The sequence below is a fragment of the Alosa sapidissima genome, chromosome 1 (assembly GCF_018492685.1).
Source record: "Alosa sapidissima isolate fAloSap1 chromosome 1, fAloSap1.pri, whole genome shotgun sequence".
NCBI lineage: Eukaryota > Metazoa > Chordata > Actinopteri > Clupeiformes > Clupeidae > Alosa > Alosa sapidissima.
Genome location: NC_055957.1, coordinates 24,975,419 through 24,995,641, shown reverse-complemented (window position 1 = coordinate 24,995,641; position 20,223 = coordinate 24,975,419). Strand labels below are relative to the sequence as shown.

The 20,223-nt window shown below is 43.1% G+C and overlaps 3 protein-coding genes across 3 annotated transcripts in view; 1 reads left to right on the top strand and 2 right to left on the bottom strand.

Annotated features, from left to right (window-relative positions):
* Nucleotides 1–61: 61 nt before the first annotated feature.
* Nucleotides 62–5,812, bottom strand: smim14 (small integral membrane protein 14). Its single transcript, XM_042101283.1, has 5 exons — nucleotides 5,622–5,812; nucleotides 2,441–2,517; nucleotides 1,585–1,633; nucleotides 1,093–1,238; nucleotides 62–968 (listed from the first exon to the last, which is right to left on the bottom strand). Exons 2-5 carry the CDS (start codon nucleotides 2,513–2,515, stop codon nucleotides 930–932), a joined length of 309 nt encoding a protein of 102 aa, XP_041957217.1. The 5' UTR covers nucleotides 2,516–2,517; nucleotides 5,622–5,812; the 3' UTR covers nucleotides 62–929.
* A 2,142-nt stretch (nucleotides 5,813–7,954) lies between these two features.
* Nucleotides 7,955–12,441, top strand: ube2kb (ubiquitin-conjugating enzyme E2Kb (UBC1 homolog, yeast)). The gene is made up of 7 exons (XM_042101253.1): nucleotides 7,955–8,216; nucleotides 9,124–9,217; nucleotides 9,372–9,430; nucleotides 9,630–9,712; nucleotides 10,059–10,158; nucleotides 10,409–10,537; nucleotides 11,297–12,441. Exons 1-7 carry the CDS (start codon nucleotides 8,154–8,156, stop codon nucleotides 11,369–11,371), a joined length of 603 nt encoding a protein of 200 aa, XP_041957187.1. The 5' UTR covers nucleotides 7,955–8,153; the 3' UTR covers nucleotides 11,372–12,441.
* Nucleotides 12,442–13,375: 934 nt separating this feature from the next.
* The window catches only part of pds5a (PDS5 cohesin associated factor A), a 28,470-nt gene continuing 21,622 nt past the window's right edge, over nucleotides 13,376–20,223 (bottom strand). The window contains 15 exon segments of the mRNA XM_042101138.1: nucleotides 13,376–13,670; nucleotides 13,890–14,167; nucleotides 15,266–15,350; nucleotides 15,457–15,602; nucleotides 15,703–15,765; nucleotides 15,956–16,075; nucleotides 16,956–17,088; nucleotides 17,185–17,299; nucleotides 17,802–18,006; nucleotides 18,394–18,517; nucleotides 18,724–18,860; nucleotides 18,949–19,017; nucleotides 19,312–19,470; nucleotides 19,606–19,729; nucleotides 19,860–20,020. Of these exon segments, the coding sequence (XP_041957072.1) occupies nucleotides 13,667–13,670; nucleotides 13,890–14,167; nucleotides 15,266–15,350; nucleotides 15,457–15,602; nucleotides 15,703–15,765; nucleotides 15,956–16,075; nucleotides 16,956–17,088; nucleotides 17,185–17,299; nucleotides 17,802–18,006; nucleotides 18,394–18,517; nucleotides 18,724–18,860; nucleotides 18,949–19,017; nucleotides 19,312–19,470; nucleotides 19,606–19,729; nucleotides 19,860–20,020 (1,923 nt within the window). The 3' untranslated portion in view covers nucleotides 13,376–13,666.

The following is a 20,223-nucleotide window of genomic DNA, read 5'->3' as shown; positions in this document are numbered from 1 at the left end:
AGGGAGGGGTTCTGAGAACATCCAGCTAAATTGACTTCATAACAAACGCACATTATCCCAGTTACAGTACACGTTATGTTTTTATTAGAGATAAGAAAAAGTGCATAGTACAAGCCCTTTCTGTGATATGAATACAGTGTTTTGTCTAGCAGTTTGTATAACAATCACGGTTAAACCGCACAATAAAAAACAATCAACAGTAGGCCTATAACATTCTGAATAATGAAATTATTTCTCTATAAATCAGTAACTGAAGATGAGGCTCCACAGCCATCTGAGGTTGTGGGAGTCACTATGACATGAATGAGCCACTGGTCATATCACCATCCATAACACAGTCACAGATTGCACATCTCTCCAAAAAGCTAGCGTGGAATCTCTCTCGCGCACGCACATGGACACACACACACACTTTAATTTGTGAGTAATCATGTTCTTTGTAACGCGAAAACTCACAAACCCACAGTGTTGAAATAAGACGAGTAACACGTCATCACATCCCCCTAACTCATTACAAACATGTGGAAAATATTAAGTTGCTTGAAAGGGTGTGGGTCTGCCTGTGACGTTTTTTCAGTCTAGACTTTACAATAATCCAAATCACCCTGTTTGACATCAGAAAGGAATGTGAAGGACCCTCCGTCCCTGTGTCTGTTTACCCCACCCACCCACCCCCTCTCTCTCTCTCTCTCTCTCTCTCTCACTCTCTCTCACACACACACACACACACACACACACACAGTAGATAGTCTAAAAAAACGCTGTCACCCTTAGAGCTGCAGAGGATAATATGAAGCCACAGTAGAGTGGAAGAAATGTTATTAAAGGTCACAAAGCTAACTGTTATAGAGGGACTGATGACTGCTCGAAGTCAGAGGTCACACAGCTCAGGTCCTTGGCCAGTGGTAGAATTCCTGTCACCATAGTGATTAATCCACAGGAGGGGCAGGTGGGTCCCTGTTCTCAGTCTGCCAAAAAGTAATACAGTCATTTTTAACTAACTAATTTAATTAACTCTTAACTTAATAATTTAAAACTAAACTTAAATGCTGAAGATGAAAACTCCTCATAATATGTGATCATGTGACTTACATGGCGGGGGCCACGTGGTTTGGCTGAGGGCCCACCCCTCATACTCCGGGGGCGGAGGAGGAAGAGGATCACTGCCAACACCATCCAGCCCATAATGATCATCGGCACAGTGAAATCATCACCAGCTGAGGAGCTGGGACCAGGGACTGCACACAGGAAATTAAGTTTTTAGATTGCTTATGAATCAGAGATTATGTCATGAAATCACTCACAAATTACACATTCATTCACCACATCTAGAAAACAATTACGAATATCTACAACCATTAATAACTAGTAGTAACTAGTAGCTAATGAGTGATGTGATTGTTGATACTATGATTAAGGTATATGTGAAATCAATTGAGTGGATGACTGAGATGTGGGAGTACATTTTAACACTCAAGCACATGGCTATTATTCTAATCTGTCTATGTTTTTTACATGTATTCCTTAGAAGCAGTCTATAAGTGAAGTTGTGACTACTTTCTCTTGGAGTACTAGACAACCTACCCTCCTGTAGGCACTCTGTGTCTGTACAATAGGACTGGGACTGCCGCAGCTGCAACACATCGCAAACGAGCATGCGTTTTAATTGCATCAAGACCGAACTTTCATAAGACATATCAAAAAGAAAATATTCATACTGCCTTGGATGCACTTTGTTTCCTAATGTGAAAAACCCCCCAAAAACAATGAAATTATAAGATACCAAGACCACTCAAAGGTGATTGGAAGATCTACAAAAAAATCTCATTAAGGGACTTTGTTTTACATGAAACGTGTGATTTACAAGTATATGTGATAAATCACATGATTTACATGTGTTTTATTCTTTAATTCAAGTTATTTACAACTCTCCCATTATTCCATTATTCTATTTGGGGCCATTAAAGGTGCTCTAAGTGATACCACGCGTGACCACGTTTTTGACTAAAACATTTTATGTCACTTGCTGCAAACATCACCTAACCAACCGCTAGCTGTCTGTGTCCTGAATACACTGTAAAAAATCGCGATCTATGTGGACAGCCCAGGCTCCAAAAACGGCAACAAAAACAACCTGGGCAAACCTAGCCCATAAAAACATAAACTGTTCCAGCAAATCACAGACGAGATGTAAGTCGAGTAAGTCACGATTGCTTTTGTTTATATGGGTGCAAAACACCTTTAAGCAACATGCACATATGCAAATTGTATAATGGCATGTACAGTAATTACTATTATACAATTACAAACAAAACCAACATGTATATAATCAAAATATTTCATACCAATACTCTGAAAAGACTGCCGAGGAGATCAGAAAGAGAAATATGCAGAAACTCCAACAAGCATATTGGGTATAGAGACAGAAAAAAAAACTCACCAGGTTGATCAATCTCCTCATGGCATGTTGGTGAGAGCAGTAGCATGCACAGGGGTCACACGGCTCCTCTGCCATATCTTCATGAAATATATATATACACACAAGTTTTAACAAAGGAATGTCAACAATAGGGTAGGTGTCACACATCAGATCACTGAGGCTTGCTCAGCATGAGTTATTATTTCCAAAGTTCAAACACAAGAAATGGGTAAACCAATTTACATAGCAGCCTTTATTTATGCATTTGTATTCATTCTGAATAACAGGGTAAACATATGCCAACTAAGGTTGATGCTTGAATACTTGATAAACAAAATCAGATCTTGTTTAATTTATAAACCGCTACGCTATAAGTCTTCTACGAAAACAGCCATATAAAACAACATTTCACTTTGCAGACTATAAGCACATGCCAAATCCAATCTAAACCAAGTATCACCTAAAGCCAAGGACCCTTGTTGTTGCTACTGAGGTAGCCTATAGCAGTGGTTTTCAAAGTGGCGGGGGGATGCCAACCATTGCCAGGGGGGCCTCAGCAAGTTGGAGGGAAAAATAAAAGCAACAAATAAATACATTTGAATTTATTACTATGAGGGTTGTTATACAATGCCATTATAATAATTTGTCGCATATCTGAACATTATATTTTCAATGATAATGACTGGGAATAATAGTAGAGTGATAGCTCTCATATAGCAGATATATACCCCAAATGCCATTTTTATGCTCCATTGCGAAGTGCTTGTGGCTAAAATAATTATTAGGATTAGCTTAATGTATTTATACATTTGCCGCAGTATTGTTGATGGATTTAAAAACGCATCAAGGGGCTCCTTGGCCAGAACCTAGTGGTATTTGGGGGGCCTTGTCGTGGAAAAGTTTGGGAACCCCTGGCCTATAGGAGCTGCACATAACTGCATAAAAAAGTTTCCTTGGTCTACCTGATGGTAAGCTACTGTGGTGGTTAGGTAAGAGTATATTTGGGGGCCAAGCAGAGAAGCTGCGAAGGCACCCATTGTGTTTCTACGTTTTCCTATTATTATTATTCCGCCATGGAAGTCAATGACAGCCCATAGAACCGTCTGGTGAAAAGTTGTGAAATTTGGCACACTGATTGGGGACAGTCCAATGATTAATTTCACCAAGTTTCAAGTCGGCACCTCGAGCACTCTAGCGCCACCAAAAGGCCAAATTTGGACGTGCGTTCATTCAAGTAACTTTTGACCCGTTGGCCCGATTGTCAAATATGAGGTATCCTTGGAATCCTTGGATCAAGCCAAGTTCAACTTCAACTATGACATAATTTTCCGCCATGATGGATTTTCCGCCATTTTGGATTTTGTCAAAAAAAAGTTTCACGCTTCAAATAAATTGTCCGATTTTCATGAAACTTAGTACATATGATCTTCAGACCAAGCCGCACAAAAGTTATCCCTTTTCGTCTTCGGAACTAAAACCGTTGTCTCGTAACAGCCAATCCAAATGTGTGGCGAAGCTGCCAAACAGGAAATGAGCTCATATCTCCGCAACCATTTCATGTATCATAACCAAACTTAGTATGGGGACTCATATCCCCATCAGGAGGATGTTCAAAAACGTTGGTGACCTTTCACCTCTAGGGGGCGCTGCAATTAGGAAAAATGTGTTTTGGCCTGTAGCTGCTGTTGTGTTTGGAATTAAAATGTACTAGAGGGGTCTGTTAGTACTGTTGGAGGTCCATAGGCTGACCCAAGCCAAATTGTGATGTCTTCGTAATTGATTCGGCCGCCATATTGGATTTAATCAAAAACACCTAAAAGTTTTCACAGGTCACAAAGTTTGTCCGATTTTCACGAAATTTGGTGCAGATGATCTTCAGACCAAGCCTCAAAAAAGTTATCCCTTTTTGTCTTCAAATTTAAAACCGTTCGCCCGTAACATCCAATTAAAATTGTCGTCAAAGCTGCAAAACAGGAAGTGAAGTGATAGCTCAACAAGGTTTTCTCGTGTCAAGACTAAACTTACTACATGTGCTCAGGACCCAATTAGGAGGAGGCTCAAGAAATTTGGTACATTTTGACGTGCTATAATCACAGGAAGTAGGCTCATATCTCAGCAATGCTTACACATATTGAAACCAAACTTGGTACATGGACTTGAGACCCCATCCTGAAGACGCACAATAAATTTGGAGTCTTTTGACCACTAGGGGGGCGCTATAATTAGAGGAAGTAGGGTCATATCTCAGCAATGCTTTCACATATAGAAACCAAACTTGGTATATGGACTTAGGACCCCATCCTGAGGACACACAATACATTTGGTGACCTTCGTCCACTAGGGGGGGCGCTAGAGATACAGGAAATTAGCTCATATCTCAGCAACGCCTTTACGTATCGAAACCAAACTTGGTATATGGACTCAGGACCCAATCATGAGAACGCACAATTAATTTGGTGTGCTTTGACCACTAGGGGTGCTATAATTATCAACACTTTCACCGATTTAAACCAAACTTGGTATGTGGACTTAGGAGTACATCTTAGGAGGACACACAATAAATTCGGTGACCTTCGAATCCAGTCCAGTCCAATCCAATTCAATCCAATCAAGTCCAATACAATCCAATCTAACACAACACAGTCAAATCCAGTCCAGTCCAATCCAATCCCAACTCCTGCTCAACAGCTTAAATGCTTGGCCCCCCTCATTGCTGCTTGCAGCTATATTTGTTAATAGTGTTTCAGTGTAGGCCTATGCAAATATGCGCTTCTGTGAGTCAGGCCTTTAGCTCAAGCTACAGGACGTCAACCCGGATGTTCATGTCAACAATCCGTCTTCAAATCGAGCTTTTCAATTATTCTCTGAATATGTTGCTTCGCCAGGCTACTTTTTTCACATTTGGCTTCCTCCCCCACTAAGCGCATACCTGGAATACCACTTCACCCTCGCCAAGATAACATCTGCAAGCAACTTTTTGCATAATTTGGCAAACTTGTCCTTAAGACACATAAAGTCGGCTAGCAAACATCGCCAGGACTCCAAACTGATTGTGAAGCATATCCATCTATTTGGCCAAATACTCTCGGATTCAATTCGCTAGCCCATTAATGACATTCCAAAAACATTAGCTTAGCCAGTCTAGATCCGGAAAACAGAGGAAGACACTGCATTTCAAGTGTCATTCGACCATGCAACTTACTTGGCTTTGACGGATAGATGATACGGCGCCCGATTTATTGAGTGAGGTAAATGGCTATGAAATGGCAGAACAACAAAAAATCCAATATAACTACAAAAGGGAGTCAGTCAGGCAGCCACTTCATATCTACCAGGACGACACATAGAGGGACGACAGCTGGTTTATTTTGTTTTGACACGAATCAGCCACGTCGATGGCTCACGCGAGATTTTGATTTATGGGACGTCAATCCGGTTTTCTCGTTCATTGCAAATGTGTTGGGCTAGGCTATCCAATCAGCGTGCTGCTTACCTAAGGCCTAATTAACAGGGCACAAAACATAAAGACTATCCCAGAGAATGTCTAGGGCTCTGGACTATCCCATGATTGCAAAACGGTAAGCTAGTCCATCATTCCATTGCATTAAACCAACGATGGCACCATATCAACTGACGCAGTTCCACATACTTTTCTGGGCAGTTTTAGGCCTATTTATGGGAGGCAAAGAATGTATTTAGCAATGCATTTACTTTATCAACACCTTATAGAGCAAACATAATGTTCTCGGTCCTTTTAGTGCATAGAGGTATTTAAAAGGAATGAAGTAATGCAATGCCAAATACTGACCCTTTCCACATGACTGCTAAATAAGGGTGGAGTAGAGAGCTGGATAAGGAAGACCGACTGGATGCCACACTTTGAGAGAAAAATTCTGTGGTTACATATGGGGACACATGTGTTGCGCTTTTTCTGAATAGCAGTTCAATTATTACTCAGAAATCACTGTTAAATGAATGTGTGCTTCTGTCTTCTTGACGTTTTTAAACTGAATATCAAGTGTGTAGAACTGGGTTAGTAAACCTGCACTGTTAAGCTGTTTTCCACTGCAAAAAAAATAATATTCAGACTAGCCATTTTTGAGCACGGAACCAGAATCAACAATCTTTAACACTATGTATCTGAAGTCAGAAAAGCAACTCCTAAAGGTGGGCAGATGGAAGCCTCACATCATCTCGAGATGAATAACCTCTCATTATCTAAACCAAGTGATGATGGGTGTATTTAGTGCACATAATCACTCATGGTGATGAGTGCAAGTGAACATCTAACTCTTTGAACATCTAACTCTTTTCATCACTCAAGGAGAATAGCTAGCCTGGGTGTTCCCATGCTGCCTTGCGCGCGATTTGGTGGCGCTAGCCAGGCTAGAGAATAGCAGTTTCTCACTACAAACTGTCCCACTTATCCAAACTACCCATGCGCATAAGCTAACCTGCAGTTTCCTACCTGGAGATACCAGAGAGAAGAGAATTTAGACCGCTGCAGCTTATTTCAGTGTGAAGATTTAAATAAGTGCATTTTGTCTTGTGACCTTCTGCATTGTATTTTCCAAAATATGTTTAATCCACACATTGTTGAGAAATGTGTCCAAATAGTTCAGTCTTCATTTCAAACAGAGGATTTGGGTTCATGTGGTTGGAGATGGTTCAGTTTCTTTTGGGCTCTCAGGAATGACTTCTTCATAATGACCATTGGCGTTTTGGTTACCTGTTTGATAAGGCAAACATTTTCTTTTGAGGTAATCCTTTTTTTGCAGGCCTATATGGACAATTCTCTAAACCCCAAGCCTTTCCTGTCCAATGAACTCAATCAGACACAGGTGGACAACAATAAAGTTGTAGAAGCATCAGAAGTAGCCTACCATTTAAGTAGGATCCAAGCTAAAATACAAATTGCAATTGAAAGTAGCTTAAATCTTACATAAATTCAATATTTCAGTAATTTTGAAAAATGTTAGAACTTCCGAGGCACTCGAGGGTTAGGCCTATATATTTAAAAAGCCTTTAATTTCACATTTTAAAACAGGCCTATGTTTTTGTCATACCTTCGTCAGAGCATGGCAAAATGGTTTTGTCATTTTGTCATGCTCACACCATTTCTTTTTCACAATTTTCTTTTTTTAAAATAGAAGACAGTTTAGATTATTGGTGAGGCAGACCTAATTTGAGGGTTCTGCACAAGTAGTCTGAAGATTAGGCTACTGACAAGTTTGGTGGGGGGAAACAATCTAGCGTGGGTGGAGGGTTTGTGGTCATAGAAGAAGAGTCAATACAATAGGGCTTTCGCTATGGTGAAGTCAGCAGAAAATGTTATTTAATGTTATTTACGTCTGTGTATCAATCCGGATAAAAATGGGCATATTTTACATTCAACATTGTGTACTGTCGACCACTTAATCACATGACACGAAGCTTGCCAACTGCTGTTAATCATTTCAACAATTTCTGGACAATACAAGCTTTCCATAGAGCAAGTCGTTTAACATTCAGGGAAACGTTCTAGTTCTATGTTGCTGATAATAACCCATCATTTTTCCAGACTTGCATTGTGTGCACGCATAGGGGGCTTGCCATTTGTTTACAGGGTGTACTATTTTAGGGGAAAAAGGCTGAAAGAGAAGAGCGAACGAAAGAGAGCGATAGAGGGGGATCCCGAAAGTGAGGCAGAGAGAGTGTAGCTGCCGCTGCGGCCCGACCAGGACACGGCAAAGCCATGGCTAACATCGCAGTTCAAAGAATTAAAAGGGAGTTCAAGGAAGTTCTTAAAAGCGAAGAGGTTTGTCATTATATGTCATTTGAAGTAAATGCGGAAACGTTTAGTAAAACTTGTTTAAAGTGTAATGTTATTTTTCCAGAATACAATATCATGTAAACATCTAGAGAATAATGCTAGCTAGCTAGCTAGCCTAACGAGCTGGAAGGCAAGTTGGCATAGCATGAACTGCAGAGAATGTGTGGAGCATGAAGCAAGGCCCACACAGGAAGTTAGCAAGTCATCTTCTCTGGGTTTAGGCAGCAGGGCAAATTGTGTCAAAAGATAACAGAAACAAATAACCGAACATCTGGGTGGCATGCTGTGTGAAAATAGAAACCAGCAAATATGCTAAGTAAATCCGTCAGCGCTGTCGTGTCGTAGTTCTTCTGTCGTGGATACTGCTAGGGCTACCAACGCTAACTTATGTCATCTGTCGTAGGCTATGTTGTGTTACTGTCATGGGTCGCTAGCAGTGGTTCTAGCTTGCGAAGAGATCTAACATTGCTGTCAGACTTCACTCTAAAATCGTGGTTTGTTGAGTTCACATAATCTAGATTGTCTTGTCAACCATGGACACGAATTCGAGTCTATGCAAATAACAACAGTGTTCCTGTAGTGAAACAAAATAATACTGATGTCAGCAACGTAAGCTAATCATTGTAGCAAAAGATGCTAAGTTGAGGGCACTATGGCCCGACACTTAGCTATTTGGCTAGTGGTTTGACTTTTGCTATTTTTGTAGCCACGAGTAGCTTCATCCCTGAATGTTTCAGTTTGCAGGTAACCTTGAAATTGACATCGTCAATACATTTAGGCTCTGAATTTTGTTAATAAGCGTAGGCAAGTTTGGAATGCCACCACACAACTTCTGTCTTTCTGTGGTGTATCCTCCTTGATGCTCTCTGTTTTCTCTTCACATTCCCAACAGACGAGTAAAAATCAGATCAGAGTAGACCTTGTGGACGAAAACTTCACAGAGCTGCGTGGGGAAATCGCTGGACCACCAGATACACCTTATGAAGGTAGACACATGCGTGCGCATTTATACCCGTGTAACTTGCATATTCTTTATCTATGGGTTAGTGTTTATGCTGTTGGTTATATGTTTGGCTTACAGACTGTACATGTCAGATGTAATGTTTCTTACTGATGTCCTGTTTATGTTGTCAAACGTAGGTGGGCGATATCAGCTTGAGATAAAAATTCCAGAGACATATCCATTCAACCCTCCAAAGGTAAGGAATACTGCCAGTGAAGGGGTGGTTTAGTGTGGTGGGTAGTCCTTGCTGTGTGCTTCACAAGAATATATGTTTCACATGTACATGCCATGTGTAAGAGGCAAATGAACATACTATCGTACAACATGTTTTTTTAGGTGTGGTGTATACAGTTGTCTACCAGTTTTAAGTGCCCCCTTTTCCTTTTGTCTGTCAGGTGCGGTTCATCACTAAGATTTGGCACCCTAACATCAGCTCGGTGACTGGAGCTATTTGCTTGGACATCCTGAAAGACCAGTGGTAAGTATATAAGCATGTGACGGAGTGACCATGATGTTTTGGGTTATTGTGTTTCTATAGCTGGTTTTGAAGCTCTAAAAACCTCTTAATGGTGGAGCGCTGAGAAGAATGTAATAACTTTTGCCAAAAGTACAGGGAAATGCAGAGGGGAGTAGGCAGTTACCTTAGCTTGGCCCCACAGGATTAGTTAGTGAATAACCATGAGATGTAGCCCTTGTGGTGCAGCACTGAGCATGGTGCGAACACTGCTTACACTGAGACAGATTCAGTACCCAGAGAGCACATGTACTGAAAAACAATCTGCAGCTTACGGTAAGAATGTCTGCTAAGTGTCTTTATGTTGTAGGGCGGCTGCAATGACATTGCGGACAGTGCTTCTTTCTCTCCAAGCCCTTCTGGCAGCTGCAGAACCAGATGACCCACAGGATGCTGTGGTAGCCAATCAGGTATGAGGAACCTCAAAAACGTGGTTAGGTAGGGTGTCAAAGTGACTTGCCCGAGTGGGAGGAAGTGTCTCGCAACCTAGAACATACAGTTGTGCTCATAAGTTTACATACCCTGTACATACACATGCTAAATTTGACTAAAAAGAGGAATAAAAAATCTTTTGGAAATTGATCTTAATGCGTTAATGATCTTGCAAGGTAGTTGCAAGGCCTGACTGGTTAAGCAGAAGGGTTATCTGTGTGTGTGCAGTACAAGCAGGACTGTGAGATGTTTAAGCAGACGGCTCGGCTCTGGGCTCACGCCTACGCTGGTGCTCCGGCCTCCAACGCTGAATACACACGCAAGATCGACAAACTCTGTGCCATGGGCTTTGACAAAGTAAGATGACTCCTCAACCCTAACCACCAGAACATTCACAAACACCGACACTGACCATTTCCATTAATACACTGTAGATACAATAGCCTGGCTAGCGCCACCACTTCTCAATGAGACGTGGTCTGGGAACCAAACGTTAATTTTCTCGTATTTGAAAAAAATGTCCAGATCCGTTTATTGGGTGCCACGGATGTCTATCAAATGCGTCTGTGCATAGCTCATCATTGTCTTGCTTTCCCCCTTGTTCTGTGATTGGTCCCCTATCTCAGGCGAAAATTTGCTCCATGGTCTCCAGGCTGCCTTAGCAGCGTGAATCAAATCACGCGCAAGGCAGCATGGGAACACCCAGGCTATAGATACAAAGGAACTAATGATGAAGTGATATTAAGAATTGGCCCATATAAATGTTCCTACCATCACACTGCACAGGTTCATAGAAATTATTTTTCAAGAGGGAGCTATTATACAGACATTCATTACCAAGGTTCATTTGTTACTGCCAAGTTGAATGCCAAACTGATATCTCGCAAAATTGTTTATGTATGCTTCTTACACACTTGTTGATGTTGAATCAGAAATGTCAGGCAAAGCAATAATTCAGCTGCTTTTGCAGTGGGTCTTCAGATTGCAGAGTTGCATGTGAAGGTACAAGAGGAATTCCAAAGGACATAGGGAAAGACACCACCTTGAACACAATCATTTTAACAGTGCATGCATGACTGTAACATTAGTTTACCATCTTCTTTTTCTGTTTCACAGAATGCAGTAATAGTGGCCTTGTCATCTAAATCCTGGGATGTGGAAGCGGCAACAGAATTGTTGCTGAGCAACTAACCCCCCACCCCCTATTTCGTTACCCACTTCTCCCCTCCTGTTTTTCAGTTGTCCCCTCTCTCGTTTCACGTCAGTTCATTACGCTTCTTCTGTTTAAAGCGGCATCTCCTCCCTTTTAAATGAACCAAAAAACTGGCAAAATAGCATTAGTCATCTGGGATTATGACGTTAGGTAATACACCAACTACATCAGAAAAAAAAAAAAATCTGTAAATAAAATGTTAAGTTGGTGTAGGTTGTAAAACAAGATTGGGACTATTTTTTTCCCTATATTATAATAGAAGAATCAGACAAGTTCAATTCATGCATGAGGGTGTGGCCTGGCCACTCATTGGGGAGGGGGTTGAACAGGGTCGTCACCATAGAGATAAGGTGAAACCAAACCCTTCATTACTCCAGTCTAAACAACAAACATGTTACTCTTCTCTCCACGTCTCATTCTTCACTGTACAGTGCTAGGGGAGGTTGTGGAAAGAGCAACTCAACTAGAGGTGTGAGTGCATTTGTGAGTGATTGTGTGTGTGTGTGCACTAGCAAACAGATGTGCTGGCTGCTGGGTGGTTAAGGCACGTGTGCACACATTGGTACAAGTCAGACAGTGTGTGTGTGTGTGCGCGTGATTCATGATGAATACTGGAGTGAGTGCCTGAATGGATGTTTTTAACACCTACTCTTGTCTGGACTCTGATCCCCTTCGAGTTTTACGGCAGCTGCAGGTCACAGCCATGACCTCTTCACCATCGGCCCTTGAAGTTTTCATCTTTTATTTTCTTCTAATTCAAAATGCCATGTTTACTGTGAACACACCGGCAATTGTTCCTTAGAGCAGAACAGGAACTTTGCATTTTTGTCATTTGATGCCATCACTCATCCTCTGGTCAACTGTTCAGGCCCACACAGTGACACATCACTACAACAGAGACCTGAGCTGGAAACTCCACCTCGACTCCTTTCTCCCTCTTACACACACACACACACACACACAGCTACAAACATCAAGTCCCATTCACCTGGACAGATGCCTCATTAGAACGCATCAGTGATGGCTGGATTTATATTTTGTAAGAAAACAAAAACAAAACAAAAAAAAAGACTCTAAGGCCTCGTGTCCTCCAGAGCTGTTCTGGTCAGAAACATGGCACGAAGAGGCGGTGGAGGAGGAGGAAGTGCAGGAAAGAGAATGCGCGTGCGAATACGGCACGCCAGCCTTTCTTTCACTCAACAGATAAAAAAGACATGAGTCATACGAGCATGGTTATTTATTGTGAAAATGAAAATGTAACGTTTCTTTGATTAAAAAACATGAAAACATGAACAAGAAGTAAATTGTGGGGTTTCTTTTGGGGCAAGGTTTGATTTGGGAGGTGGACTTCTAGAGGCCAATGTAAAATTGTTTACTAGGAAATGGGAATAAATAGTTTTTGTTTTATCAGAAATGCAGTGAATCAGGACAACTTCACTTCTAAAAGCATTTATTTCCTGTCAACAAAGAAAATAAATCCAACAAATTAAATATGTTCAAATCGTGCACATCTACACAAAAAAAAACAAAACAAAAAAATGGCATTGGGAATCATGGATGCAATACAAAGGGTTGCTATCTAAAACTTAAGACTTTGAATAAAAATGGAGTTAACATGATTTTCAACTTAAAAAAACCTTCAACATTCCCCATTACCCCTGCACTATTCCGAGTTGACGGAACCCCATTGGTTCAGTATGAAAATCTGTTTCATGATTTTGGATTTGAAAAGAAGTCCTTTTGTGAAGTGGTTCAAAATAAAGGCAAGATGGAGAGAAGAAAGGGAAGCTTTTCTCTGCCTTCTCAGCTGACAAATGTTGTCCATGACATTCAGCTCTCCTCACTCAGTGCAACAGACCAGACAACTCATATTATAGGCCACTCACACCAATACCAGGCATACCCCACCCCACCTCACTCACGCACACACACACAGACACACACGAGAGAGACGCAACAAATGGGGACAGAGAAAGACAGTAAAGAGTGGAAAATCTGCAGGATTTAATTGCAGGCAATTCTCAGTTTAAAACTGCCCGAGTTTAAAAACAACAGAGAAAAAAAACTAAACACAAACACACTTCAGCTTTCATCATTCACTTCTAAAGGGCAGTATGTCTGATTTTGTGTGTGTGTGTGTGTGTGTGTGTGTGTGTGTGTGTGTGTGTGTGTACACACACGCATGTGTGATGGGGTTATGCATGAGAAGAGCTGGAGTCTGGGGGAAGGCAGGTAATTTCTGTACAGGTGAAAACTTCAGCATGACCCCTCCTTTACCTGAAAAGTAGAAAAGATAATGAATTATTTTACAGGAGAGGACCTTTCAATTGAAAACTAGGTGATATTCTGAAATTATTATGACATGACTGGTACCAATACTATTAAGAAGCTGTACTTGTGGACAATACCACATTTGTGGGCTCAAGCAGTCTGCTTGACTGAACAGTGTATTTATTTTCTGACGATGACTGCTACTGCCTTCACAACCCAGCTCACCTCTGCAGGTCCATCTGTCTCTGTGTCCCAGCCTTCTTGGCGTCTTCCTGTTTTGGTATCTTCCCGCTGTTTGGCTCCGTAGCTGCCGTGGAGGTGTGGTCCTGAGCTGGTGCTGTTCTCTTCCTGCCCCGGCCGCCTCCGCTGGCCGGCGCCCCTGCCTCTTTCTCAGGTGTCACGGCGGCTGCGCTCTTGGGCGGCCGTCCTCGTCCGCGCTTCACTGGCGGAGGCGTCGCTGCTGGGGGGTTGGGGGTGACGCTGTTCTCCGTCTGGGGGTCCTCCTGTGGAGGAGGGAGGGGACGTGGTGAGTGACATCCTGCCCCAGCACAGGGCCCCACTGTTGAGGAGTGGGGGGATGCAACCTACACCATTTCTAATGTCTGCTCTTATATTTTAGAATAGATTTTGTTAGTCATATCATATCCAGCGACAATGAATGTAAATGTAAAATCAGGTTTCTAGGCCAAGTATACTTGCATATACAAGGAATTTGGTCTCTGCATTCATCCCATCCGTGAATTAGCGAACACACGGAGCACAGTGAGCACACAGTGAACACACAGTGAGGTGAAGCACACACTAACCCAGATCAGTGAGCTGCCTTGCTACAGCGGCACTCGGGGAGCAGTGAGGGGTTAGGTGCCTTGCTCAAGGGCACTTCAGCCGTTCCCACTGGTCGGTGATCGAACGGCAACCCTCCGGTTCCAGGCCCGAAGCCCTAACCAGTAGGCCTTCAGTGAGCCTCTGAAGTTTGGCCTGCCTGTCCAACTCATTTAGATATTTTGTGACCATCTAGAACCACCGAGGTTCAAGTAGTCAGGCTGACGGCTAGATGCCACCAAGGTTCAAGTAGTCAGGCTGACGGCTAGATGCCACCAAGGTTCAAGTAGTCAGCCTCAAGGCTAGATGCGTGTGGCTAGATAGCGCCACAAGTATAAATAGCGGCTGCACAGGAGGAATGTGTGAGGAGACTCCCTGACTGCTCCTCATATTTCACAGCACCTGTCTGGCGTTTCTCCCTCACTCTCAACACAATCACGAGGTTACACACTCAACACACACTCACACAGGAGTTTACATGGTACACAGAGCTGGAATGTAACTGGACTGTTAATAAAAAAAGTTTGTTTTCTTTAAAATGGTAAAGGTCAATTCTGCAGAGAATTTATGGTGGTGATGCTGAATGACGGGTCCATTAAGGATCTGAACAGTTTCAACATTGGCCTAGGATTAAGGAGCATGAATGTTTGATATCAACTGAACTCTTGAAGGAGGCCTATCTTTCAGAATCTGGCAGAAAACCTCTCTTAGCTTATAACTTAACATTACAATGTGTCACACACACACACACACACACACACACACACACACACTCTTACCTTCTTTTTGACCTCTTTAACCACAATCACAGGGTTCTCTTCATTTTCTCTTGCTCCGGTAACAGATGCGACAGCCCCCGTGTCCCTTCATGAGAGAGAAACATACGAACAGCGCCATTACAATCCTTAGTGCAACTACAGGACTCTATACATATTAGCATGTACTGTGGAGACATTGATGGAAGACGTACCTGGTCTTAATGGATGCAGGTGTGGTGGGTGGGGTGTTGGTGCTGTTGTTGTTTCCTGCCTCTGTTGGGGTGCTTTTGGTATATGGCCGCCGTCCAGGAACCGTTAGGGGCTTATTAACAGCACCGAGAACTGGAACAGGTTTCGGCTTGGGGAGAAGAAAAAAAAAAAAAAAAAAAGAGTGAGTGATCAGGAGTGTTTCAACAGCACTTCCTTGTTTGATGATTTTGCATGTAAAATGTCTTTACCTTTCCTGTGAGAAGAACCGTCCTAGCTTCAGAGGAGAGGTAGTCCTTATCATTGACAGAGTCCTGCAGAAACAGAGAAAAAGAGAGAGTAACCACTGAACAGAGAGACTTGGTCAACTAATATGCAATGCACACTGCTATCAAGCTGGCTGTATGTCAGGAGTGTAAACTACCATCCAAAATACAACACTCCCCGCACACACAAATAACAAAATGAACAAACTAAACACATACTTGTAAAAGATGTTCATACCTTGTCTGGTGTGGTGTAAAATTTGGTTGGAAGGATTGGATCCTTGGGACAATCCAAATGACAGGAAGTGCTCTTGTTCACAATAACAAATAACGCCACATCACACACAATGTACAGCTTCTGTAAAAACATACAATCAAAAGGTCAGCAACAGGATTTCAAGTACCCAACACACATCATACGGCAACCTCCTCACACATGCAACAGTAGTACAGCTCAATATGCCAGCTGTTGTTTTAGTGCATCTCTAGATTCTCACACATGGAACAGTAGTACAGCTCAATATACCGGCTGTTGTTTTAGTGCATCTCTAGATTCTCTACATCAGGGGTTCTCAAACTTTTGTGGGCCGGGGACCCCTCATGGAGTGGAAAGTTCTCCAAGGACCCCTCATAATCGCAACACATAAAACAAGTTAATCATGTAGCTGTATAGCCTTTTTTTCTGTTAGATGCTTATGTTATATGTATTTTAAAAACAGAGTGCTAATACTACAATAGTCATGTTAGCAAACTTTGACAGTATGTAGTATTTTTTTTAAAAGATAGTTGTTTCTTTGTCAAATGTAGGCCCATTGTGTTGAACACATAGTGTTTGCTTCACATAACTTTCATTTTGTTGGCGGTTAATTAATAGTAAAGTGTTTTGACGTATTGATGTAACGTATCAGCAGATCAATTGGGCAAATACTGATACAGTAGCATTTTTCGCCATATAAGACAATTTCATATTTTGTAACAAACTTTGTCAGGGACCCCCTGACAATGTGCTGCAGACCCCACTTTGAGAACCAATGCTCTACATCATGTACAACAGTGATTAAATATGGTTAAGTCTGATTACATCGTTCTGGGGGTTTGTTTGTTCTGTGAGATTTATAATAGGCATTCAGTCTCTTTATGTGTGTGTGTGTGTGTGTGTGTGTGTGTGTGCGTGCAAGGCGAGAGAGCGTGACAGAGGGAGAGAGAAAGAGAGAGAGAGAGGAAGACAAATGAATGACCTCGTTTGTTTTGGGGTCGTCAGGGGCCTGGGCGTCCTTAGTCTGTTTGATGTTCTCCACCATCTTCCTGAGGAAGGCGTGACTGTTGTTCTCATTCTTCACCATCAGCACCTCCAACATGAACCACAAGCACCTACCCCATCACACACACACATTTAATTTAATCAAAACCGCTCATGTATATATTCAACACAACAGGGTATTTGCTAGCACAGACAAACAGGCTTACTCTTTGATGGCGATGAGCTGTTCAAAGTCCTGTGGTTTGGTGAAGTCTGGGTCGTGTGCCAGCAGATGGATCATAAAGGGCACCACATACTCAGGAAGGAGGGACACTAACTTATCTGGAGGGAAAACAGACAGAGGCAGAAAGGTCAGCGTGATCTCTCTCTCTCTTTTTAATTTTTCAATAGTGAAACACAGTCCATCCAATAGTGTCTGCCCTTCAGTGCTGTTTCCAGTGTCCCAAGTTTTGACACTGATCTAATCAATGACATAATTGATTTTGAGTTACTTTGTAACTTTGTGACATCTCTATTTTCAAACAAGTTTTTGTCATTTTGAGCAGAAGGGACAATTTATTAAGCCTGATGTATTTAATTGTCCTAAGTTGTCCACAGTTGCCAAGATGACACAGCATGTATTAGGATGTCTCTGACAAGAAAGGCAAGATAAAGTCTAAAGGCAACCGTATCTGGTCTCATCTGCCTGTTTAGTCATTGTTTTGTCTGCCTTTGACTGCTTTGCACAAGTGTTTTTGTTGGCATGAGGCAGTTCTGTCTGAGTCACATGAACTCAGAACACCACAGACACATGAGAGTGTTCCGTTTGCTGGAGTGCACTGACCGTGTGCCACCTGGTTCTGTTTGATGAACTCCCTGCGGACGCTGATGTTCTTGAGCAGGCACTGGCGGGCGTGGGCACGGCGCTCCTTCACCGGGTCCTTAGCACACAGGGCAAACACTGCCAGGTACTCAAGCGGCAGAGACAACTTCGCCAGGGCCAGATGCAGCTTCTGGGCAAAGATCTGCCTCACCTGGTAGCACTCATCCTACAGAGACACAAGGACCAAGAGTGTGAGTGTTGCGTGGGTTAGGGTTAGGACCAAGAGTGTGAGTGCTGCGTGGGTTAGGGTTAGGACCAAGAGTGTGAGTGTTGCGTGTGTTAGGGTTAGGACCAAGAGTGTGAGTGTTGCGTGGGTTAGGGTTAGGGTAGAGTGTGAGTGTTGCGTGGGTTAGGGTTGAGTGTGAGTGTTGCGTGGGTTAGGGTTGAGTGTGAGTGTTGCGTGGGCTAGGGTAGAGTGCGAGTGTTGCGTGGGTTAGGGTTAGGGTAGAGTGTTGCGTGGGTTAGGGTTAGGGTAGAGTGTTACGTGTTGCGTGGGTTAGGGTTAGGGCATTCACATTGGGCAGGTTTATGTGCCGGGGCAGGGGGCACTCACGTTCAGGACGAGCCCACAGAGCTGGAACTGTTCTGGGGTGATGATGTCATGGTAACAGGGCTCCTGAGCAAGCTTCATTATAGCACATCCTGCAGACAACCTCAGCCTGGACATGTCTGATTTACTGAAAACACACACACACACACACAGCGGCCTCAGTCACGCTGATTCTCCAACACAGTTTGTAACACACAGGCATACACGCACACAGATATGCATGAGTGCGCGCACACACACAGTCGTAGCACACAGACGTGGACACGCATGTGCACGCATGCGCACGCTCCTGCGCACACACACACACACACACACAATATGTAGAGTGCTGACCTGATTTTCTTCTGCTCTGTCAGGTCCCCCTCACTGACCAGCATAGCCGACAGTAATCTCAGTGTGGAGTTGGCAGACTTGGACTGGTTGTTTTTCATGCCCAGTAACCAGCGCACCAAAAGCTTTATGGCCTGCACCTACATTCAACCACAGACCGACACAGAGTTAGACTCAAATGGGCCATCCTATTATCATCAAGTGTCGTCTCCCTCCTCAGCTACTTACTTTAGCGAGCACTTCAGGAGACACCTCCTCATCTGTGGTCCACAGTTTGCCATTCCTGTTACCTGATGACTGAGGCACAGACAGGACAGTGATAAAACACCCATCAGTATCTACAGTGCTACAGTATGTAGCTACAGTATCATAGCAATTTCAATTCATTAAAAGAAAACATACAGAGTAGGACTACAGAGAGCAGAACAAAGTGTCTCATGAAACTGATATGTGCTTCTGTCACATAAACAGAAGCTGGAAATGTGCCACAGAGTCCTTAAAGTTTTGTGAGAGGAACGAGCTGACCAACTTCTGGCTCCGTCTCTGTGCCATCTGGCTCTAGCTCTGCTGTCTATGGGGTTTGCGCCTTACTCGGTCATTCATAAGCAGGTCCTTGACAATGAAGTTGGCGACGATGGACTTCATGGGCGAGGCGAACTGATCTGGGGCCAGCATAGAGATATGGCCCAGCGACACCAGGGGAGTGATCAGCTGCTCCGGGACATCAGCGTTCAGACTGCGAGACAAAGGCTGGGATGGGGGGGGATGGGGCAGTTGGAGGAGAAGAAAAGTGAGCTTCATGTCTAAATGCCCATGGCATAGGTTATCTATGTTCTGTATATGTGATCCTTAATTTAGATATATAATATAATTGTGTGTGCCTACCTCAAATATCTGGGCCAGCTGCACCTCCTTGTTGTGGAAGATTGCGTGGATGCAGTGAACAGCCTGTTTGGCCTGGTGTGGGGTGCCACGCTTCGCTTTCTGATGCAGGATGGGGATCAGAGTTCTACACACACACACACACACACACACACTTTAGATTAATCAGATTCAATACAACCACCTAATCAACTTTGCACAAATGTATTCTGATATGTACTCCCATTTTGAGGATTGTGTCTGTGTATTTAACATACGAGCGAATCTGTGGTAGCTCTGTCTCAATCTTGTGTCCCGTGTTCCTGAATATCTGGATGGCTGCCTCGGCCACTTTGTCATCCTCCATCTTCAGACACTGCAGAAGTGACTCATAGGTCTCGCTAGAGTGGAAGGAGGTGGGGTGAGTGAACGACAGAACCTACAGACACCAGAAAGAGAAGAGAAGAGAGCTGGTCAATTTCCATGCCGACAAGTGCATGAGCAACAGAGCTCAGACAGATGCAGGGTGAAAGAGAAACACTTCCCCTTCATGCATTGCGCTATGCAAGGGTCAACAGTCTGACTGTGTAAAATCAGCAAAACAGAGTCCTCATTGCATCCAGTAAGCTAAGCAGATCATGG